The 26078-nt window shown below is 35.5% G+C and overlaps 1 protein-coding gene across 1 annotated transcript; it reads left to right on the top strand.

Moving 5' to 3' along the window:
* The first annotated feature begins 188 nt into the window (after nucleotides 1-188).
* Nucleotides 189-25253, top strand: LOC117782211 (nuclear hormone receptor FTZ-F1 beta). Its single transcript, XM_034619228.1, has 7 exons — nucleotides 189-404; nucleotides 20891-22899; nucleotides 23451-23756; nucleotides 23820-23969; nucleotides 24496-24598; nucleotides 24662-24816; nucleotides 24876-25253. Exons 2-7 carry the CDS (start codon nucleotides 21037-21039, stop codon nucleotides 24957-24959), a joined length of 2661 nt encoding a protein of 886 aa, XP_034475119.1. The 5' UTR covers nucleotides 189-404; nucleotides 20891-21036; the 3' UTR covers nucleotides 24960-25253.
* The last annotated feature ends 825 nt before the right edge of the window (nucleotides 25254-26078 follow it).

Genomic DNA, 26078 nt, shown 5'->3' with positions numbered 1-26078 from the left:
TATATTCACACAAGTTCTTACGTACACACTTACGCGCAGACAACGACACTGAATGATTAATTTACCGTTAATAATTCACAGGTCAAAAAAATTCAAAGTTGCGGCATTCATTGTGCAATAATAATTTATCGTTAACGTGCAAATATTTTTTATAAAATCATTTTACACCACCACCAACAACAAAATGTAAAATCAATAAATAAATACAAATATCAATAATTTATAATTTCATAAATATATGTAAACAATTTTTAATCAATTATCAAAAAACATAACATATTAAAAGTTAATTAAAAACATAATTTACATTGCCACTGACAATTTTGGACTTGCGGAATATCAAACGAAATCTTTTTAGACTGAAAATAAGGACAATTGGAATATTAATTTTAAGATTTTGAATGGTACGTATTTTTTAAATTAATTTTAACTAGCTTAATTAGTTAATGCAATTATGTGACATTATATTAAATATAAAATCTAAACATATCACAGAGAAAATCATATCGTTAATATTATCACCATATCAATGTAATCATGTAAACAATGTGTTCGATATAAATCAGTTAAATTAAAAAATATAAAATAAGCAGACTAGTTTGTTAATTTTCATCAAGAAAACAGGCTAATAAAAAAAGTTTAATTTTTGCAAAGAAACCATTAGGCTTAAAAATTATCTAGACAAAATTAATTAAGACGTATAAATATTTTTAAATAGTTAATATTGTATTAAATGTTGATACTGACATTTTTTTTTATATACCTCAATGTCGTTTCTCTGCATAGATTCTAAATAAGAGTGTCTTACTTTTTGTTTAAGAATATTTTAATGTAACTATATTCAGATCAGTATTTTAACATCTAATTTTCTTGCTAGTATTTTTCGTGTCTATATATTTATGGAATCTTATTTCTTCGATCTTGATCGGCGATTGCTCTTGGGCTACACCCACTTGAGTATTAACCACAAAAGCCTCTCAAGCAACCAAATCAAAACAATTTAATTAACGCCCAATTGCGAGGGAAATGTACGCTAAAAAGCAGAGTAGAGCCAACTCAGGACTACGCAAAGTACAGTGAAGCCACTTCACTCTTGAAGCAGTGAAATGTAACGGCGCCATTGGTCACTTGAACTACTTTCCTATAGCGTTGGCTCTTTGCGGCTGACTCATGCCCTGGACTTTTGGACTGTGACTGTGACTGGAGCTGGAGCTGGGATTGGAACTGGGAATGAGACTGGGAATGGGTAACTGCAATTGTGCAGTGGTTGTTGGGCCCATAGGCCACCGGAAATTGTTTTGGAACGGAGCGGAGTGGAGTAAAGTAGAGTAGAGTACCGGAGAGGAGAGGAGAGTAGAGTAGAGTAGAGTAGAAAAGAGGAGAGCAGACGGTACGGGAGTGTCCGGGAGGAGTGGAGTGGAGAGCGCAGTTAAGAGAAGCTTTTAACGATGCGGCCCGGGCACGTTTTGAACTCTACCACACATTTCTTCTGGCGGTTGTCGCGGCTTTCGCGTCTTTCGCTTGTAGCTTGACCCAGAAAAATCGAAGAACGGACGCTCGGTCTGGGCCGTAGGTGTATTGTAATGATGATGATCATAATGTTGATGATGATGACGATTCCATCTCATAAACCATTTTAAATGTTGCCTCATTATTATTTTGACTACGTCGACTTGCGGTTTTTGTGTTTATTGGTTGCCTGTTGCAGTTTTGTTCACTTATCATACCCTGTAAAGCATACAATTTGCTTAATTGGGTATGATATGTTATTTAAATAAAATACTATATTGATATTTACAAACTCAGAAATGTAACACATTAAAATTTGCCTGTTTCGGTTATTAAATACAACTCAATTATCTACAAATACATTTTTTTTATCAATTCATTTTGAATATTTAATGCTAATTTGGTTTATTATAAAGAAGATTCGACACTTTAGTATCAGATTAATAGCTGATTGTATGATAGATTGATGAATGATACAGGGTATCACCTTGCCGAGCTGTTTTGCAGTTGTGCTCTCTTACTTGTTAACTGGGTTTATGTGCGGTCTTTGCTTTTATCAGTCGGCAGAAGCAGCAGCTTCCTCCCTCAACCTCTGCTCTCTGCTCAGCGAAGGTTGTCGGCGTCGGCAAGTTTTGTAAGTTGATTGGCTCTGTCGGTTGTCGGCTGGTTTTTTTTTCTTTCCGATTTTTTTTGGTTTACCCCATTGGACACGTCCATTGCTTTGTTTATGTTCTTGAACTCTTTTTAAGTGTGTGGCTAAATGCGGCCTCAAATGTTAATTTACAGCTTTTGTTGTCATAACTTAAGCAGAAGCCAAAAGGGCAGAAGGTAAACAGAGGCGATTGTGGTCGAGATTGTAAGTTCTGCAGGCTGCATTGAGAAGTGTAGAAGGTTAAGCATAAAGTTATCGATTAATCGCAAAATCATAATTAACAGTGCCGATATGGTATCCCTTTTCCTGACAGATATGTCCTGCTTCAAAAAGGTTTAAAATTTAAACTTTAAATGTTTATGTCCATTTAAAGTAAAGAAAAACACTGAAAAAAATGTGTCTCTTGTGATTCGGATGCATTTCAGCTGGGAGTTGTTTTTTTTATACTTATTATTATAATTATTTTTTTTAACGGTCATTATGGCAGCACTGATAAATTGTACAATTTTTTAGTTTATAACTATGACGTTATCAATAGCTCGTACACTGATAAAAACAATGTTATAAAATCAAGATTTTGGTCTCAGATCTAAGATTGTTGGTCTAAAAAATGCGTCGAGAACATGAAATTCTTAAATGAAGAGAACACATCTTGGTTTTAAGAATATTTCAAATAAGAGCAAGTTCTTATTTTAATAATAAATCTTCTTTAAATTAAAATAAAAAATATTATTTTTCATATTTATAATTTTTTTTTACATTTTATAAATGTTATTTTAATTTGTATATAGTGGGTTTCTCTAACCAGAGTGCCACGGGGCCACCATTTTTTTTAGTACATTTTTATACTTCCTAACCATTTAAGAGTTTTATTCTTATATTAAGATTTAAAGATTTTTCAGATTCATAATCTTAGTTTTAGTAATTTGGTCTTAAATAAATCTTATTTTAAGAACAAAATATTTAAGATGAATGTTCTTAGTTTTAGAAGTTGGTATTTTTTTTCAGTGTAGATTACAGTTTCCTACAACGTATAATTAAATTGATAACTGATAAAGAGTAATTTTTTAAAGAAAATTTTAGTTATATTTTAAAACTTTATATATTTCTTTTTGATAGTATGATTCATAATCGATCAGTGTATTTAGATTTTGACATGCCTTAGAATCTAAATCTAAAGACTCCACTCTGATTTATGTATCGCATGTGGTCTTTTATCGTTGTCGCAAACCTATCGATATATTTTAAATTTGTCTATGGATAGATATACCATGTTAAATCACTAATTTGCCAGCAACAACTACGACACTAGCAACCGTTGCTGTTGTTGTTGTTAACAGCAACATCTCTGACGTTTTATTATTTTTTTCGATTCGCCCATCTGTTGTTAACCGGTTCTCGATATGTCCGCCAGGCAGATATCGATTGTTACATGCTCTTTGGGCGCTCTGTGACTGCTAATTAGCAGTTAACAATTGCAGCATTGACCTCCTCCCATAATTCTTAAGCTGTTGTTGTTGTTGTTGTAGTTTTTGTTGTCTTACCAGCAACAGCAACAACTTTTCGCTTTGTTCTATTGTCTGAGGCGAGAGATCAAAGCACAGATACAATAACATGGCAGCAGGTTTACCTTGTTGTAACCTCACCAACCAGAAGATGAAGTAGAAGAAGAAGCACAAGACGAAGACGAAGAAACTTGACTGTGTTGTTGTTGTTGTTGTTGTTAGTGTTACTGTTGTTGTTGTAGACTCAACATTCGCTGCAGTGATGGCAACATTGTTGCTGCTGTTGCTGTTGCCATTTGGCTGCAACAGTTGTTGCTGCTGCTGCTGTTGACTTTTGGCCAACATTGAATGGCTTTTTATCGTTTGTTGCCTGCCTTTTTTTTTTTTGTAGCTTTTTGTTTGATTTTTGCAACTGCAACTGCAACTTTGGCAATTGCCATAACTGTTGCCGTTGTTGCTGTTGCTGCCGTTGCTCGACGGCGCCGTGTCTATGGCCTATGTGTCTATATAAACATGATCGTTTTGGCCAATTTTTGTGCTACAACAACTGCTGCCGTTCAGTTCTGCAGTTGCCCGTTGGATCGTTGGATCGTAGCGTTACCAGCTGCCATTGCTGTGGCCAAATGCAATGTTTGTTGCATAGCAAATGTTGTTGCTGCTGTCGGGTTGTGTAACAATTGCAAGCAACTACAAATACAACTGCAGCTGAACTTAAGCATGCTTCAATCTAGGAAGTAAAGGCTAAAGCAGCTCATAAACTAAAGTACTTTAGATTTAATGAATCGTCTTTGATATAGCTACAATAATGCTCTAGATATCAGCGTAAATTTCTACATCAATTAACAAAAAATATCGATGACTTCACTTGAAGAAATTAAAGTTTCAAAAATTATAAAAATGTATTGTTAGGCTGAGCAATTTTAATGCTCTCTTTACATGTCAGATTATTTAGAGTAGTTTTTCATATGGTTAAAAATTCTGTTGATGTGCATAAAAAAGACATATCGATACAACTTGGTAAGCTATCACACAATTCACACCTACAAACATCTAAAATGATTTTAGTTGCAAAACTTAAAATATAAACTGTGTAATACCTATTAAGATCTGCTGATATTTGGAAAAATTCATCAAATCTCATGAGCTATTGAAACTTTCAAAATGAAAATCAATCTGTTGTTCCTAAAATTTAGACTTTTAAAACAAAGTTAATAAAGTTGAATACTCCTTGATATCATCAGTTTGAATAGTGTTAATAGTATTATTTTGTAAAATATTTTAGATATCTACAAGCCGATTTTATACAAGTTTAGCCAACTATTTGGCATATAGTTATCGAAAAAATGTAATTATTGTTGCTTTATTTTTAGCAGACCAAAAGATGATCTTGTTATTTTGGGTTTCCTTGTAACTTCATTTATTTTTAGCGTTGAAGGTCAGCTAATAAATCTCAGCAAAATTTAAAAAAGGAGCCACAACAACAACAAGATGTAAATTTATGGCCATTAGCCATTTAATTTATGCACAAAACAAAAGAAAAATAAAGTAGGCAAAGTAAAAAGATGGCAAGCATAAAAGCATCGTCGGCAGAACAAGAAATCGATAAAAATCTCATCAAATTAAGGCAAAACGATAAAAATTGATTGGGCCACGGAGCTGCTGCAGACAAAAACAAAAACAACAATAATAAGAACAGCAACAACAACAAAAACAACAACAACAAAAGTCGTACAACAACTAGTTGAAAGTTGTTGCTCGCTATAAAACAAATAACGATTCAATAAAAACACTTTATTTCCAACTATTCTAATGCTCAGAAGTTTGGGAGTTAAGAGTTATAAGTTGTACATTTCTGTTTAACGTTTAGGGAAACTCTCAATCGCTTGGTAGACAGTGACACTCCCCACTCTTGCTCTCTCTCGCTCTTCGTCAGTCTTTCTCTCTCTCTCTTCTTTGGGTTTGCTCTAGTCTGTTGCTTCGTCTGATGACTAATCACTTGAAAATTGCCGCCAGCCCAACGAGCTGAGAGTTGGGTCTCTACAGATTGTTTGGCTTTTTGATTTAGATTTTGCTTTTATGCTTTGGTCCTCTTTTGCTGCTTTGCTTGATTGGTTCCACTCCCTCCCCAAACACACAACACACTCACACACACACACACACACACACACGAGAGAACTTGGTAAGAAGAAACGTGTTTCTTCCTGTTTCAGGTTTCTTTTGGGTCTCACTTTGAGTGACGCTTCACATGACGCATGGCTCCATCATGTTTGGCGCTTAACTTTAACTATCGCCCAAGCCCTCAACTTAACAGAGCTAACACTTTCCGTCGTTGATTTTTGTGGGTTTATTTAGGGCCAGAACTTATCTGAATAGTTTCAGTAGCCGCAGCCTAAAGTAATAAATTTAAATAATATGAAATTACAATTCAACAATGGAAATAATTACCAACATATTTGTTACAATTAGAATATATAATTTACATCAAATCAATAAAACTTTTTTTGAAATAGGTAAAATAATATTGAATAATAAACCATAATTCTCAAGTAAACTTCCATTATATTGAATTTTCTGAAAATATTAAATATATATGCTATAATTGAAAGTAGATTTTTTTAAATTTAAAAATTGTTCACTGACAATGAATGTTTATAAATTTTGTCCATATATTCCATTAATTATTATAAAATAGTCAAAATAACACTTTGAGTTTTATATTTGATTCAAAAAAATAAAAATCAAGAACTAATCAATGTGCTATGAGTTTTATTTTTTTGAACAAAATTAATGATTATTTCTTTAGATTTATTTTTTTTGACAAAAATTATGATTATTTTATGAGTAAAATAATCAAAATTATAAATCTTAAGATCATGGTGAAATTGCATAGACTACCCTTTAAGAAAATTTTTGGTATATTTCACGTTCTTTTACAGTTACTAGAAGGGAATGATTTTTTCAATTAAAATAAACAAAATAATAATTACTTACTGTCCCTGAATTTTACAATTAAATCTAGACAGTAAAGTTACGCATAAATTCGAGACTGTGTATCTATGTTTCAAAAGTCATCTCTTACAATATTCAATATTTACAATGCTCGTTTGCTTGTCCATTTGAAAGATTCAGTTAGTATCTATCTTATATAATCGATAACCACACAACAGGTGTTTATCAAATGCTGTGTTGACTTATCTGCCAAATATTTGGCCGATTAATTTTGTTTTGTGGCATATTCGTTGGCAGCCTTTTTCACAGCCAATTAACGGGTACCAATGTTGCTGTGTTATATCGCCCATCGAACGTCGCACCATCACGCGACCGTTTCGCTATAGTCCATTCCTACATAAAGATAAATCGACCAGAATCATACCTACACATTCTACTACAATATAATATATAGAAAGCTATATAGAACTGCTGTCATGATTCATTTGTTTAACTCATTTGGCCAAAACGTGGCGAAATTTTTCATCAGCTCAGGCCACAGTCAAGGAAAGATAAAAGAAACCGTAAGAACTATAATAAAACAGAAATATGATTAATATATGATAAATAATCGAAATACTTTGATATGTATACTTTGAGAAGGAAACAGATTGTAAATAATCATGTAGACTTTCGATACTAATTTTAATTCTATTAAAACATTATAATTTATGATATTCAAATGCATTTCTTATTAGCTATATCGATGCTAGACTGTATTTGTATGTACAGATAGCGATTCTACACATATGTATAATTACGTGTGTATACTTGAAATATCGCCTCAAGGTCGTTGCTTAGCTTTCTATAGAACCGCACACTCACAGATACAGATAACCACATAGAACGTTCTTCTGTGCTTGATTATTTCATGTGTGTATTTCCTGTTTGAAATGTGCTAATTTATTTTATATACATTATTATTATTATTTTTTTTTCTTCATTTTGGAAGCTACATTCTATCTATCTTTATAGATAGAGAAAACATTGGAGTGCCCAAATAGAGAGACCAGCATTGTCAACCTGCCGTTTAATTTGAATTGACAAAATAATGTATTCTATTCCATACGAATTGATTTAACCAGAGTTGAATTAGGTCAACTGTCTGCCTGGGAGTCATTATGTTCTTATCTATAAAAGGCATATGTTAAAGTTGTTCTGTTGTCTGCGGACAGGGCTATTCAAGGTCAACAAAGGTTGCTTTGAAGTTCAAAGAAATACGATCTTATAATTTAATTTATATTCATTAATACAATAAAATCTCGTTGATTTGATCAATATTATCGATATTACTATCTATATAAAATTAGTATATTTGGATAAATGTTGCCCTAGTTTTCTTATTACATATTTCTACAAATAATTGCCACGATTGTCACGATACAAAATAAGCTTTAGCTTAGGAGGAAGGATTAAAAGATTGCAAAGTATCACAATCTTACTCAATGTTACTCCTTCAATACGATAAATTTTATTAAAATTGTAATTCTACTTACTGTTTAAAGTTTGCTGAAATATTTTATTTATTAGACTCGCATCTTTTGTGATATTATCAAAGTATAATTAAGTTTTAAATATATTATTATAATATATTCGACGAGAATTATTTATCGTAACACATTATATTTAATGAAATTTCTGCTGGCTTAAAAGTTTCTTCCTGTAACTTGTTGAGCTTTATAACTTATTGAGAAACTTTTGTAAATTTTCGAGAAGTGAAATCGATTCTAGTTGAAACTATAACCGTCTACTGATCGACCGCTTTTAGCTCCACTTAAAAAATGCGCAGCCATAATAAGCGACGCCTGCAAATATGTGTTTTCTCAGGTCCTAAATTAAACGAATGTCCTTCAAAACGGGGGCTCTACATCACATTGAAACCGACAAAAGGCAGTAAACTTATAAAGGGAAGAAAAAACGCAAAACAGATGAAAAAATCGTATGGCAAACGCATTTTGGGTCTGCTTTAATCAAAACAAATCAAGTTTGCGGGAACGGGACGGCATGCAGAACGAAACAAGGCTTTAAAACGGGTAACGAAAATATTTGTACAAAAGTGTGGCAACGCACGAACTGCGGGTCTGACGGAGACGCAACTTAAGGAGCGGGTCGAACATAATTTCAAGGATTTATGTCTTATTCAGCGGCTTTAAAGGAGGCAAATCCCAACGAATGGGACAAGTCCAATTTAAGGCGCTTTTAAGGCGGTTGTTTTGATGCCTACATATGTACGAGTATGCATATACCCAGGAATCTGAGTTACAAAGAGAGTTTTTAGCACGCGCTTTAATGACTCAAGTTAAAGGTAATGGGAGCCTAGCATTAACTGAAGACTGGGTTCATTTTTGTGAAATAAAATTAAGCCAGAACTAACGAAAAAACAAATCTTTATAATTATTTTATTTGTTCAAATATTTCCCATATTTCCTTGATTTTTAAATATAAAAAAAACAGGAGATAACACCGGAACCTTTAACCGAAACTAACCGTTTCATTTTTAGTACCGGAACTGAAACCGTAACCGAATGAAAATTCTCTGTCAAGAACCGAATACCGAAACGTTTGTACTGGTACGGTTGTGGTAAAGTGACTAGGTCAAAAAGTTGTCCAACTTCCAACTGTCATAACTTGATCAAAACTGAATAGATTTTCAAACGGAATGTCATTTTAATCATGATTTGGCCTCTAAATACATTCAAATATTTTTAGATTCGTTCAAAAAAAATTTTTTGCCCTAGGTCTGGTTTACTTCGATGTCTTATTTATTATAAAACGACATCTTAAAATTTTAAAATGTTTCAAAATTATTTTGAAATACCGTTACGTACCGGTACTGAAACCGGAACCGATAAAAAAAACTGAAATAAAACCTTTAACCGAAATAGCTATTTCAGGACGTGCCGGAACCGAAACCGTAACCTATATTTGTTTCGGTTTGATTCCCTGTTAAAAAAGTATTGTATTGTATTGTTTTCCCCAATCCTTGCAACAAATATTGGACCAATCTTTTTCTTTTAATTTAAGCTACCCCCAGAATATTTATATTTATATTTACATTTACATAACACAGTAATAATTTAATTTATTTGTTAATTTAAATGTATAGTTTAGTGTCGGCTGCTTATAGCTTGACAATAAATAAATAATTAAATAATAAATAAACAGAAATATATTTTTTGTTAAATCATTTTTTTTTTTGAGCATTGCAGTCGTTTTATTAATTTTATTTTAACCTTTTATACCGATTGTAATAGTTGAATAAAGTTCAATAAATGAACCAGTAAAGTAAAGAGAGTTGTCAAAGGCAGACAGTGCCAATGACAACAATGACAACAGTGACAGTCAACAATTTATAGAGACACAAATCGACAGTGGCTTGAGGCAGTTTTCACCCACCATGAGGCTGAAGAACTTACAACAACAAAACAAAAGGTAATAAAAACAGCGCGAAGAATGGCAAAAAATGTAAAAAGATCGTTGAACACATTTGCAAGAGGACAAAGTAACTAACAACGAACTGAAGACAGAAACAGAAGAAGACACAAAGAACTAAACATAAAACAGAACACACAACCAGACAAAAGAAAGGCCAAATACGTTCAAGCATTGTCAGCAGAAGTCGAAGCAGCGACGTCGACATCGACAGAGACGTGGACGTTGACGTTGACAGCGTTAGCGACAGCGACGACTTGTTGCCAAGACATAAAAATCCAAACAAAGCGACAGCGAAGAGGAAACACAAGCAAAACTATGAAAAGGAAAAATAAATGAAAGAAATGCGAGGAGGAGCAGAGAACAACAAGAATAAAAGTAACACGTCATCATGAATGCCCCTTCATCGGGCGCTGTCGCTGTCGCAGTCGCCGTAGCAGTCGCCGTCGCAGTCGCCGCTCCAATGCCAAGAACAAGTTGTAAATGAGGCAGCGGGCACTAAGCTAAGAAAAAAGAAGCAAAGGCAGAAGCAACAGAAGACTGGCCAGAAGAAGAGGTCATTGGCGGCCATTGACTTTGTCTCGTTGATGACCTTGCCCCGAAAAATGGCGTAGCAAAGCAACAGTAACAACAACAAATACAAAAAGAACAGAAAAAAGCAAATAAAGAAGCAACAGCACAAAAAAAAAATAAAAATAAAGAACGAAACAGCTGAAAGTTAAGCACACTGAAAATGCACTCACAAAGACAAAATAGCAGACAACGAGAGAGTTAGTTATAGAATCAGAGAGTGCGAACGAGAGAGAGAGAAAGAGAAAAAGAGGGAGCGAGAGGGAGATAGAGAGAGTGAGAGGCCTGATTTGGAGGTGCGCGCGTGCAGCTGGTGACACTGCAGTTGCCCTTTTCGATGGAGAAACTAAAGCGGAACAAAGGACGAACAGAGACAGACAGACAGACAGACATACATACAGACAGACGGACAGACATACATACAGAAATGGACAGACGAATGTGAATTTCGTTGGGCACAGGGCCAAGGCAAATGGAGCAATGACATTGGATGGGGAGCTTACTACACATGGCTGCATAGTAGATGCAAATAATTCTAAATAATTTGTTTTCTAAAATGAAAAAAAAAAAATTGTTTTCTAAAAGAATAATAATATTCTATCTTAAGTATTTGACCATTAACATATAAAATAAAATGTTAATTAAAAATTTACTTACGGGGCATAAATTAACTAAATATGCAGACAATAATTAAATAAACTAAAGTTTAATCCTAAAACTATTATTTTTCAAATTAATGAAAGCAATGCATAATTGCTAATGTTTGTTTATCCTTTAAAAAACTGCTATTAAGTATTCTTAAAAAAAGTACAGAGATCTATTAAGTTTGTTTTTTTTTTATAAATTTTTTTATATTCTTTTTATATACATATATTTTTCTATGCATTTTTTGTTCCTGCATTCTGCAATTACTTTCAAGCTTTTTCTGGCGGAAACAACAATTACAAAAAAAGTTCATGCAATAAAAATAAAATAATAATAATATAAAAAATAAATAATAAAAAAATATGCATTCAAACTACTTGTATGGTCATAAAAATTAGGCCCAAAACCGCTACAAAAAGCCAAATACCATTGGCTTTCCCATGACGAGTTGCTTTAACTTGGCTAACTAAATGACTGACTGACGGATGGTCGAATGGGTGAACGCGTTGCATTTACCACGCAACAAGAAGGCAATTTAAACAGAGTCATTAAACAATAGGCTCCACAAGCAACTGCAACTGCAACTGCTGCTCAGCGGTGCATGCAAAGTAGCATCGTACAGTGGCTAGAATAAGTAAAATTGCAGTTGTTGAGTATAGAAGCAATGGAAGATTTTTTTTATATCTCACAAAGTTAATTTGAAAAAGATAAATAAAAAGTATCATCAAATTATTAACCTGTACTGTTTAAGCAATGATTTGTCTTCGACGTTACTAAACTAAAGTACATTAATTGATCAAAAATAATAAATGACTTATTACATCGTGTCTTGTACCAATTAAACAAAGAATAATGTTAAGTTTTGAATATATCTTGTAAATTATTATTAATTAGGAAATCAAACCGAAAAGAATAACCGTACCGGTTTTTGATCAGGTACGCTCCGAAACAACTTATTGGTAAAAGGTTATATTTCGGATTTGTCCTTTTGGTTTTGGAGTCATTACCGATACGTATCAGTACCAAAATTAAATTTAAATTGGGAAAAATTTTATAAATTAATTATAATATGTATATTTTTTTTTAATGAATGGAACGCACAACCGCAGTTTTTTACCACTTTTCAAGTTAATCTTTGTCCATTTTGCTATGTTTTGATTAGTGTATTTTGTCTGAAATTAATTTCAGTATTTAGCTGGCAGGCAGGTAACTCGATTGTTAAGCGGACGTACCCACAACGAGCCAATGGACGGTACACCCGGTTGAGGAGGCCGCCCACCATCAACGCACTGCATCCAACGCGGTCTCAAGACGTTGACTTCTTTTCTAAGCCAATGCGAAATGCTTTGGTTTTTTCTTGTTCTGTTGGAACTTGTTTCCTCGATGCTGGGTGGGCAACTTGAAACTTGCAGTTGTTGTTGTTCTTGTTACTGTTGTTGTTGCTTGTTGCAGTTGCAGTTGCAGTGGCCGCGGGCTGTTTAGAGCTTTGCGTGCGTTTAATTAATATCAAGTCAAGTTGGTATACACATACACTGAAAAAAAAGACCAACTTCCAAAATCAAGAATATTCATCTTAAATATTGTGTTCTTCAAATAAGAAAATTTTAAGACCACATTACTAATTTTAAGAATATTAATCTAAAAAAAAATCAATCCAAAAAATCAAATCAAAAAATCTTAAGTTGTTTGGAAAGTATAAACATGTACCAATTAAAACACCATTTATAAAATTACCAAGACAAAATCAGATCTATATAATTAAAAAAATAAATAATAAATTTTAAAATAATTTTTATTTGTTTTATTTTTTGATTTTGGTCTTATTTTAAATGTTCTTAGAACCAAGATGTGTTTTCTTAATTAAAAATTTTATGTTCTCGACGCATTTTTTAGACTAAAAATTTTAGTTTTGGGGCCAAAATCTTGATTTTAAAACATTTTCTTTTATCAGTGTACAAATACAAATACACAAGCACATGTATTTATTTATGTAGACAAGTTATAAAAAGGAAAAACGAATTACTTGCAAGTTGTTTTGGGACAAGGTTGTTTGGCGTATCGCATTCAGCTCTTTCTGCCCGTTTGGCAGCTGAGTTTCGTGTAGCTCTTGTTGTTGTTGTTTGTTTGTTTGTTGCATTTGGCTTGAGTGCAACTTTTAATGCACCGTGTGCGTGCTGGCATTCTTGATACCGCGTACCACTTACATTGATGCAACTGCAACTGTTAGGCATCGAGTTAGTCAGTTAGTGAAACTGTTTGGCAGGCTGCGCATTATTGTGTAATCGATGAGCTGGAACGTTGTGTCATTGAAGCTACATAAAAAATACAAGCCAGCCTCATAGAAATTATAATTGATAGAGCTTTAAAAAATGAACACGTTTAATATATATATACACATATACATTTGTATATATATTAATATTGTATAGATGAAAACACTTCATTTTTAAGAAACTTCGATAGAAATCCATCATATCCTTGTGGTGATGTTGATTTATTCCCATCATAGATATTAAAAGCTGTGCTAAACATTGAAATATTTTTTTTACTTTGAATAGATTTGAGAATAGCGACAGTAATATTGAAAAAACATGGTTTAAGATTCCCATTCTTTCTCCTTAATTATATATATCACTGCTAGACCCCGATGAAAAAGAAATACGAATTGATTGATGTATTTGGCGGCTGTTAGTAATCGTATCTTTTATCTTTGAATATTTAAGCGCATTTGGCACATTTTCTCTTTTGGTTTTTTTTATTTAGCACACATTAACTATGCTTTAAAATTCGGCACGATAGAAAACCTGTATTTGAATAAATTGAAAAGAATATTTGAAATTTTAAGGAAATCAAATAACATGAATTCGGTCTATAAACAACAAAAATATCTTGAATGCTATAATTTATAAATTTATTGTGTGTTTTTTAAACGATATAATTAATTTAATTAAAACGTTTGAAAGTCCAAGACATAAACAAGTTTTCGGATGAAAATCACGACAAACTGAAGAGGGAAAAAACTGAAGACTAGTAAACTGAGGAACTGAGAACTGCGAGTCGGGAACCGGGTGTTTTTTTTTTTTTTTTAATACAGCGAGAATGAACGATGTCGTTTTATTTATTTATAAAAAGCATTCGGACGACCTTGAGCACGAAGTTTGTCAACAACAACAGCCAGAGAAATGAGTTAAAGTTGAAATAAATTATAAATAAAATGGTGGGGAGCTTTAGAACTGATAGCGTCAGTCTGCAGCTCGGCTGCTTATCTTTTGTTGATATTGATTGCGAGCTGAAGCGTGGCAGCCAGGGTAGGGTTAAGGCAGCGGGACAGTGGGTAAACTTGATAAATAATGCGAAACAGTACCATTAACTCCAGCTGAAAGCTCTACTGATTCAACTACACTACAGGTTCTATGCACTTCTCTTCTCCGCAGGGGGGAAGTTTTAGGGAGTGGCGTCGCATACTCCAACTCTTCATCAAGTCATAAAAATGCAAACGGCGCAAGCGTAACATTTCCTGTTTTTCTCTTACGGTAAATTGTAATTGTTATGCAGACGCGACTTGCAACTTTGCAACATTGCAACGCCCCAAAAACAAAATGCGGGTTCTCGAAGACCCATGCATCCTACCGCCCCGACTTTCCTCTTCTCCCACCAATTCACCAGTGGCATGCCTCTACTGAGCCTCTATTTTGCACCACGATTGGCAATGTTGACAACATTTCCAGTGTGAACTTTGTGGCAAAAGTTGTCCAAGTTTTCTGACAAGTTGTAGCATAAACTGAAAGAAAATGTGTCGACATTTCAGTGCAATTAAAAGACAACTATTTTAAGAGACCTGCAGATCAGAAGACTACATTTTTTTTTTAAAGAGGTTAGCTAAAAAATTGGAGATCTACAAATCTCGGCATAAAAGAAAGTACCCTAGGACCATAAGAAAACTAGAAAATAATTTACGACTTGCAGAAAGACTTGAGATATTGATGGTTAATACCTTACTTTTTTTATTTATTGACTTTGTTTTTGGCTCTAGAGAAACATCTTAAAATTATGTGTAGTCAGAAAACTAAAGCTTTAAAGTTAAAACTAGTAAAACGTTTTTTTTTTTATTTTTTAGAATTGTACGCGTCAAACAACTAAGTAATTTCTCTCAGTGTTGCCGTGCAGTTCTTACATTCGTACCGGTTTATTTTCATGAGCTATTGCAAATCGTGGCCAAACTATCCATGTCGATAGTGTCGACTAGACGACGACGCACCTGTTGAAAATCAAGTTCTGCAGACGTCGCGTCGATTCGCATAGAAGTGCTTGGCTAACACATACACCACACACACACATGCACTCGCATGCCTGCAAATTGCAATAGGAAATTCTATGGACGACCACGCAGTATTCAATCCAACAACTGTGCTTCGTCTGGGTCTGGGGTTTGAGTATGGATATTATGGCCATGTTGTGCTTGTCTAACCTGTTGGCTTTTAACGAATATTTTTGCTGTTTGTCTGTTGGCTTTTGCAATTTGTTTGCCATTTTCCATAGGCAACTTCTGTTGCACATTATGCTAATGACGTGCCAGCTCCAATGCGATTCAATCCGATCCGAAAAACTACAACAGAAACACAGAAACAGAAACACAGCTGCATGCTCTGATGATTAATCAAAAGCGAACACACATACACACACACGCACACACAATGCACAGTGAAAAATGTGGCTCGTTGCCAGGCAATGTAATTGCAATTTGCAATTGTTGCATTTGTTGTTGCAATGGTCTGTGTATGGGCCTGGTTTGTACCCGGGCTTAAACCTAAGCCTGTGCCTTTGTTTGCAATTGGCGAAAGGTGTTGGAGTTGTGCGTCTCTCTGTATATGTGTGTGTGTGTGTGTGCATATGTATTCTGTCCATTGGGGGTCTGAATCGTGTTAAAATACTAGACAGTCACATTGCAATGCAGCCCGCAATTGCACTTTTTGGCCAAGTTATGTAAGCTTCTGACATGGATTATGATGCGACCTGACAGTCAGCAATTGAGATCACAGCATAGCATTATAATCCTGTGATGCTTGAGCCTCAAAATTGGCATGTCAGCGAAGATAATTGCTAGGATTTTTAGCTATCAGAACATTGAAATCTAGAAAAGTAAAGTTCAAGTTTGGAGAAAGAATAAGAATATTATCTCGTCTTTCACATTTGTGAGCTCTAGCTTGATTTGTATTATTATTTTTAAAATATGATGAAAAAAGTTGAACTTAACGTTTAGTTACTATTATAATCTTATATATATATATTGTATTATAATTTAATTGTTAATTTTATTATAATATTTTTTTTTACAAATAATATAAATTTTAATAATTTATTTCTGATTTTAGTGACTGTTAAAAATCTAAACATATACTTTAAAAGATTATTTTTCATTTAGAGCAGAAAATATATAAGTTGAGTGAAGTTGTATGTTTTTGGTTTAAAACATCTTACTAAATATTAAGAGAAGAGTTCATCCTTATAGGTAGAAACTTTAATAAGAAATAAGTTGTCAAAACTCATTATTGAAGTCTAATTTTACCTATCTTCCATTACTTTTCCAATAAATCCACTTTCAGCTTTTCAACGCCCATTACATTATAACATTATCAACTTCCCTAGCCACCCATTATATGTCATACCAGCACAAACAACTCTCTCTATCTGAGTTTTCCATTGTTTCAACCCTAAACAATTGCGTTGTTGGCTTAAAGGGGGGAGGACAGAAAGGGTCGCTATCCCCAATTAGAACACCCTACACCCTGGCCACACTACAGAACCCCCTAAAAATGCTTTACGCTTTCATGTTACGCATAATTGAAACCAACTTCCCATTCAGTGGGCACAGCTCCGGTGGAGAGTACAAGAACTCCCCAGTAAAGACGAATGAATAACCACCACCAACAAAGTTTTCAGCTCCAACCCCTAGAAACATCGACAGCCTGGGATTTTGGCTCACAAAGCATGTCAATGTCATGAATATTATTGACATGGATTTACCACAAACAGCAAAAAAATAAGGTGAAGAGGAAGAAGAAGGAAGACAAACGACACGACGACAGCGTCGCCATTTTGTTAGGCGACAACATTTCCGGAGGGGGACTAAAGCTCCCTAGTGGGCAACTTGAAACGCGAAAAAATAAAAGGAACTCTGAAAATGTGAAGGTCAACCCCTTTTTTTTTTCGTTGTCTGGGTGTCAGGAGTTGTACACTGTCAGTTGCCAGTTGCAAGTTGCAAGCTGCTTTTTCTGGCCTGTCAAAGTCAAAAGCATTTTGCGATGATAAAAATCGATAAACGACAGACAAGGCACCCGCAGCTCAGGGGCAAACGTAGACCAACCCGATTCTCGGCCAAAAGCAACAGCAACTCCCTTTCAATTTCCCCCCAACTGCTCTGTTGTACACCTTCAAGCTGACTTTGGTATGCCATTTTGGCTTACAGTTTTATTCAGGGGCTTGTCAAATACTTAAAGAAAAAAAAGAAAAGAACTCTTGGTATGCAGTAACGGTTGGTACTCGTAATAATTGCAGCATGTTTGAAAACTACTATCGAAGTTATACGTATCTAATTGCTATATGCATTTCTAGTGTTGGATAAAGATACGTATTTAATAAGAGTAATTAGATCATAGACTGAAAATATGTGGTTGCGATGATAAAGTAGAATAATATGTATAATAATCAAAATAATTTAGTTTAGAGTTATTATAGAGTAAATCATCTAATAACTGAGTCTTTTTTAAATGAAATAAGTTTATTACTTCACTTATAAAACTTAAGAACAATATTTATGAAAACCAGAATAAATATTTCTAAAATATGGAATATTTTGCCATAGTTAAAATTCAAATCCAAGAAATCAAATTTCATAAATTCAAAGCTTTGAAGAATGTACCTTTAGATATAGTGCTTTATGAAGTTGTTTTTAGTCGAAATGGAGAGAAACAAAAAACAACGGCTTTAGGTAAAAGCTTTAAAAACAATGCAGGAAAATGCGATAGAATAATTTGCTTCAGTTAATAAAATACATATGTAGTACAATACATTGAATCTACTTGTTTTAAATATTTAATAAATTTTTTAATCCGTCTCATTTTGTATCCACATTCGATTTGAAAGTTCAAGAAGCCGTTACGCAAAACACTTCCGCCTAATCGATAGTCCCTACTTATAACAAGGTACAGTTCTATCAGAAAATATGTACGCAGACATACATGTATAGTTACATACATATGTAACTATGCTGCATTTGTCGGCTCCTCAGTATATTCATAAAAACATACGTAAATACCCACAGACTTACGTATGCATAATAAAAGATTGTATGAGTATTTTTCCCAAAAAAAAACAAAAAAAAAAAAACAATACAAAACAAGTAAGCACACATCAGTCGACTGTGCTCGACTGCTACATACCCAGTAGTCGTATTCTTACGACTTGCGATTCTATGAAAATTAATAAAAATAAATAAAAAGCTAGTTCAGCAAATTTTCAAAAAATATGTTAATGTACAGAGAAGTATAAATATGTATGCTTTTCAAAAATATGTTTACTCTCTAGGGCGGGCAATCTGCCTGATACGTACATTGCCCCAAACGTGTTATCCCCTTGTAACCTTTGGGAACTGGGTCTCAATACATACTGACAAACGGCTGACCAGTTCAACTACTGCGCTCTCTCACTCTTTCCATCATGCTCTCTTTGCTTGGTCAGCATACTCAATAGCCGCTCTATTTGACCTCTCGGCACCCACACAACTTTGCACAATGAGAATTATTCTTGATTGTTAAGCTCGCTCTGCTGCCGCGCAACTCACGAAGCGACGCGACTCGTCGCTCTTGATATCAAAATTTTTGTTTATTTTCTTTTGTGCTACACACACATAGACAGACACTCACATGCGAGTAACACACCCCCGTCTGCTTTTGCTGCCTATGAATTATAATTTTTTTTTGTTCTTTCTTTCGTCTCTTGCTTTGCGCTCTCGCAGCTCGCGCATGTGTTGCGTCTTTTGTGTGTATGTGTGTGAGCAGTGTGGCTGCCCTGCTTCGTTTTCGCTGCTTTCGTCGTTGACGTCGTCGTTGGCGTTGTCGTCGTTGCGTCTTCTTCGTGGCTGCTTCGTTGTCTCGCGTTGTTGTTGTATGCAAGGTCGTTTGCGTACAAATTTCAACATTATTTGAAGGTCGTCCTTTGCCCATTCTTCGTTCGTTCTCACTCGCTCTCACTTGTGCGCTCGCGCTCTCTTTTAATTTATTGTAGTTGCCGGTTGGCGTCTTGGACGTCACTGCGGTTAGGTTGTTGTACCGGCTAAACAGAGGATGCCCGTTAGATAGAGTGAGAGATTCAATTTATTGCATTTGCAGTTAACAACAGCTTGCCGAAAAGTGAAACGCATTTTGTAATTTACCAATGTTATTCCCTCTCTCTCCACTTTACAACTACTCACCCACCACTTAAATTACTGCCATTGCCCGGCAAGCCCTTCTCCAATAACGATAGCATTTCAAGCATGCGTCTGGGTTAATGTACCTTAAATTTTATTATAATATTCCACATTGGCTTTTGCGCTTCTTTCGTTCTCGTCGGGTCGTTGACATTTTTCGTTGCTCGCGCTATTGTTGTATTGTTGTTTTAAGCTATTGTGTTCGTGCTCGTCGCTGATAACAAGAAGTATTCATCATCGGCTCTTGCTGGACAGTGTAATGGCTGTCTCTCTCGCTCTGTGTGTGCATGTGTGTGTGTGTAGGACACATGTTGGCACTCAATTAGCATAACTCGCCTCGCCTTTGTCGTGCAGAGGCCAAGGTCGTTGGTCTTTGGTGAATAGTGGAAGGGGGAGGGCCCTATGAGCATTTTAGGGACAGGTTAATAAGAAATTTATAAAATTGGTTAGCTAACAAAAATGTGAACAAACGCAGAAAGAGTACAAACTCTATGATTATAAATAAATGAAATGAGAGATTTTCTTCTCAAAATCTAATTAATTAATTATTTTTTTTTGCAGTCATGTAAATTTTAATAAAGTAAGGAAATACGATTTTAAATTAACAATTAAAATAAATAATGTATAATTTAAAATTTACAACGTTTTTTACCTTCCAATTACTTTTTTCAAGCGAAATATCATTTTGATCATGGTTTGGCCTTTGCATTCGTATTTTATTAATTTCGTTCAAATAATTTTTTTTTTGCCAGAGTTAAATTTTTTTATTTTTCGAATATTCAAAACTTAAAATTTTATGTTTTAACTTTTTATGGAATTTTATGTTTTAACTTTTTATGGAATTTATTAAATAAATAAAATATAAGTATTCAACTTCTTACATATGTCAGATTTTGAAAAAAAGCCACACTTAAACAATTTAAAATGTTTCAAAATGTATTTGTTGCACCATTATGTTCCGATACTGATACGGGAACCGAAGGACAAAACTCAAATGTAACCTTTAACCGATATAGTTATTTCATGAAGTACCGAAACCCCTATTTGCTTCTGTTTGATTCTCTGTTTATAATATATATATATCACAGTACTAATGAAAGATATTTTCTTTGATTTTTTCAGATTTACAACACAATGGAACTGCATCAACGACATCTTTCCAATTTCTATAAATTGCACAAATAAATTCTAGATGAAATTGAAATTAGAGAATTGCAATTGTAATTGCAATTGATTAATCCAACAGAGAAGAGATTAATCGAGAGAAGATGCCCAACATGTCGAGCATAAAGACGGAGCAAAGTGTGTCTCCGGGTGCCAGTGGTAGCTATCAGTTGCCGGTGAACATGTCCTCCACGCCCTCCTCGACGCGTCACAATGTCTCCGTGACGAACATCAAGTGCGAGCTGGACGAGCTGCCGACACCGAATGGGAATCTGGTGCCGGTTATAGCCAACTATAATAATCACAATAATCACAATAATCATAATCACAATCACAATCATGGGAGCAGTCTGCGTATACCTTTGGGTATGCCTGGTGGCAAGCAGGATGAGTCCGATTCAGAGGCTGAGTTGGCCAATATTGAGAATCTAAAGGTGCGACGACGTGTGCCGGATAAAAATGGTCCACGACCCATGTCCTGGGAGGGTGAACTTAGTGAGCCCGAGACGGCGGCCGATGAGGAGCTAATGGAAACGGAGACGGTTATCAAGTGTGAGGCGAGCAGTGGCCAAGTGGCAGCTATGATGCAACCGATTAAAACCGAACTAGAGCATATAGCTGGCGAAATGCAATTACAGCAGCAACAACAGCAACAACAACAACATCAGCAGCAGCAACAACAGCAGCAGCAACAACATCAGCAGCAACAACAGCAGCAGCAACATCAGCAGCAACATCTGCAACCCATCAAACAAAACTTTGCACCCAATAATAAACTGAAACTGGCGCCAACGCAAAGTGATCCGATTAATCTGAAATATGAGCCAACAACATCGACAACGCTTTGTGATCGCAGCAAATCGAACAGTGGAGGCCATTTGCCATTGCTGCCCGCCAATCCCAGTCCCGATTCCGCCATACATTCCGTCTATACGCACAGCAGTCCGTCGCAGTCGCCGCTGACATCGCGACACGCCCCCTACACGCCCTCGCTGAGTCGCAACAACAGCGACGCCTCGCACAGCAGCTGCTACAGCTACAGCTCCGAGTTTAGTCCCACCCATTCGCCCATCCAGGCACGTCATGCCCCGCCCGGCGGTGGCGCCTCAATATTCCCCGGCAATGCAGCGGCAACGGCCTCCAGTTATGCCAATGGCGGTGCCCTGCATCATCATAGTGTGCTGTATCGTCCACTCAATGTGGAGGCATCGTCGACTGCGTCCGCCTCTGCGTCCGGCCAGGAGGCGCAAAATCTCAGCGTGGATGGCAGTGGCAGTGGCGTTGCCCTGGATGCAACGGCCACATCACTGCCGGCATCTCCGGCGGGCATATCACGGCAACAGCTCATCAACTCACCCTGCCCGATTTGTGGTGATAAGATCAGTGGCTTTCACTATGGCATCTTCTCCTGCGAGTCATGCAAGGGCTTCTTCAAGCGCACGGTTCAAAATCGCAAGAACTATGTGTGCGTACGCGGTGGTCCCTGCCAGGTGAGCATCTCGACGAGAAAAAAGTGCCCCGCCTGCCGGTTTGAGAAGTGCCTGCAGAAGGGCATGAAATTGGAGGCCATACGCGAGGATCGCACACGCGGCGGTCGCTCCACTTATCAATGCTCCTACACTTTGCCCAATTCGATGCTCAGTCCGCTTCTCAGTCCGGATCAAGCGGCTGCCGCCGCAGTTGCCAATCAACAACAACAGCAGCAACAACATCAACATCAGCACCAACAGCAACAACACCAGCGATTGCACCATCATCATCATCACCATCATCAACAACAACAACAACAACAGCAGCAGCAACAACATCAACATCAACAACAGCAACACGGACCAATCAATGGCTTTGGAGGTGGCTCCAATTCCCTTCCATCTAGTCCAAGTCTGGGCACATCAATCAAGACGGAGCAAACGGAGGCACTAAATCATCACACGACGCGAGCATCAAGCATTCCATCTCTGTTGCAGGTAAATCAAATCACAGCTATAATTTATGTTAATTTGTATTATTTAGTTAATTGATTTGTTTTTTGATTTACTTCATATTTAATGATTAATTTTTAGTTATACCTTATAACTCAGACAATAATCTTTACTCTTTAGCAAAAAATTAAAACAAAAAATAAAAAAAAAATATATATATGCTTATAATATATTGATTATTGCTTGAGTTTTTATTTTTAATAATGTTTATTTGTGTTAAAAAATAAAACTCAAGTTCAATTTTGACTTTTTTATACAATTTATAAATATTATAGCACCTTTTACCAGTATTAACCCATTAAAGTTGGCAACCATAACTGAATTCTTAATCGAAGAAAAATCCTTTTTTTATGCTAAAATGTTTCAAACTGAAATAACCGATTCAATCAGGCATTAAATTCAATTTCGTTTATAAGCTGTATTCATAAATTTTCAAAGTTATTTTGGTTTTAAATTTGAGCATTGAACTTATCAAAAACTTCGACGGCAACCTAATTTTCTATACAAATTCAAACTGATATTAATTTTCTTTTCAGGAAATCATGGATGTTGAACATCTCTGGCAATATACCGATGCCGAACTGGCACGCATCAATCAACCGCTGTCCTCATTTGCCGCTGGCGGCTCCTCATCGAGCTCGGGGGGCGGTACGGGTTCAGGTGGACATCACACTGCCAATGCACAACAGATGACCAATCCACTGCTGGCCAGTGCTGGTCTCTCATCCAACGGCGAGAATGCCAATCCCGATCTGATTGCCCATCTCTGCAATGTCGCCGATCATCGCCTCTACAAGATTGTCAAATGGTGCAAGAGTCTTCCACTCTTCAAAAACATCTCGGTATTTATCAATTGATATCTTAACGTGGGCATTTTTAACTAATCGTTATTATCTTCTTTGCAGATTGATGATCAGATCTGTCTGCTCATCAACTCGTGGTGTGAACTTTTGCTCTTCTCCTGCTGTTTTCGTTCTATTGATACGCCCGGCGAGATCAAGATGTCACAGGGCCGAAAGATAACGCTGGCACAGGCCAAAACTAATGGCTTACAGGTGGGCAACGTAGCAAGACCTAGAAAATAAAGCGTACCCCAATACTCGACCGAAAATAATTCTTTATCTAGTTATCTAGTAAATTTGTTTATTTATTTATCGTATTTCCTTCTGCTATCAGGATATCCGTATATATTGTATTTATTGCACTAGCCACAAAATCAATTTTGAACATTCTATTCGATTTCTGCAGGCAAGCTGTGCTGTTCTTTTGTATACCCTTTATATCAGAATTAAATATGTAAAAATATTGAAATCTCTATAGAGATTATTACGTATCTTCTTAGTACTTTCGTCTAGGTCGTCAAAGAGAATTTGCACGGTACTTTTTTTTTATCTTTTGCAACTTGATACTAAGAAAATCAAATCTATAACATTTTCATAATGCTGTTGTCTTGGCTCGTATACTAAACTCTTATACTATTTAGCTTATCTCATTGAGATAATTCAATTTGTCTGCTTCTCTTTGACTTGTTGCTTCTGTATTGACTCTTATACTAAACTGTTATACTCGTTTGCTTAACAGGCCTGCATTGAGCGCATGTTGAATCTGACGGATCATTTGCGACGTTTACGCGTTGATCGCTACGAATATGTTGCCATGAAGGTAATCGTGCTGTTGCAGTCCGGTGAGTAGTTGCTTGTTTTGGTCAGTAAAGCAATCCCGACATCATGCAACAAATATCTTTCAGATACAACGGAGCTGCATGAGGCGGTCAAGGTGCGAGAATGTCAGGAGAAGGCGCTGCAGGGCTTGCAGGCATATACGTTGGCCCATTATCCCGATACGCCGTCCAAATTTGGGGAGCTATTGCTGCGCATACCCGATCTGCAGCGCACGTGTCAGGTGAGTGTGGCAATTTGTGTATCTGGAAGATACTTAAGCTAATCCAACTCTCTTGGCAGCTGGGCAAGGAGATGCTTACGATAAAGACGCGCGATGGTGCCGATTTCAATTTATTGATGGAATTGCTGCGGGGAGAACATTGACAAATGGAAGGCAGCCGCCGTGCCAAGGGCTAAGGCGTACAAGTTTTATATGATTAGTATTAGTATATCTATGCCTAGTGTTAAGTGCTCTATGTGTAAGCTCTGAAAACATGTGCCTAAACAATGAACCCACAGACGCACCAACAGCAGCAACAACAACAAACAATTAACCGTAGCAACAGCATCGAAACTCGAGAACAAAACTGATAGAACTTAAAGGAAACACGGAAAATGGGTAGTAGAAAACTCGAAATTTTTTTGAAACGCAAAAAATTGCCAAATTTTAACACAAAAGAGAAGAAGAAATACATAATTGTATATGTATATAAGAAGGCTGTGTGCAATTGTTGTTGTTGTTGCTGTGAGGCCTGAGGAGTTCATTAAATTTATATAAAGTTTTTGCTATGTATACATATACGGTATATACATATGTGTATATGTATAGTAACTAAAGCACACATGGAAAATGAAAAGACTAAGAAATTTATTTAACTTTAATATTACAAATTGCAAAATCAAATTATTATTTTTAGTTCAAGTTAAAGTACATAAAAATCAAAGGAGAAAATTAGCAGTTTATGGTTTTTATATGCATGTATACATACAAATATATATACACAGTTATAAAATAATAACAAAACAAATTGAAAATTAAAAAATATTTTTTAATAAAATGCCAAAACCGAAATTGGTTTAAATGAGAGCTGCTAGAATTTTCAAACTAATCATATATGTATATCATATGAGAAATCCATTTTTAAATGTTGTAGTATTTAGTTTTAGTGCAATTTCACACATGTCTACTTATCCGATATATATATATTTATGTGTATATATATCTGCAAACTATAAAAGTAAATTAAAAGACCACTCGATTGAATTTTTGCCACCTCTAGCGCCTCTTAGTGACGTGGGCGTGGCAACAACTATTCCAGTGATGCTATTTGTTGCATATAAAAAGTTTAACAAATACAAACTACATAAATCAAATTTATACTTTTGTCATTACACATAAACAAGCAAATGATCGATCAGCCCGCATATGAATATGTAACTGTATTTGTAACTATATTCGTATTTGAATTGTATTTTTTAATTAATGTTATACATCTATATATA

This window comes from Drosophila innubila (assembly GCF_004354385.1).
Source record: "Drosophila innubila isolate TH190305 chromosome 2L unlocalized genomic scaffold, UK_Dinn_1.0 4_B_2L, whole genome shotgun sequence".
NCBI classification, from domain to species: domain Eukaryota; kingdom Metazoa; phylum Arthropoda; class Insecta; order Diptera; family Drosophilidae; genus Drosophila; species Drosophila innubila.
This window is presented reverse-complemented; position numbering and strand designations above follow the sequence as displayed.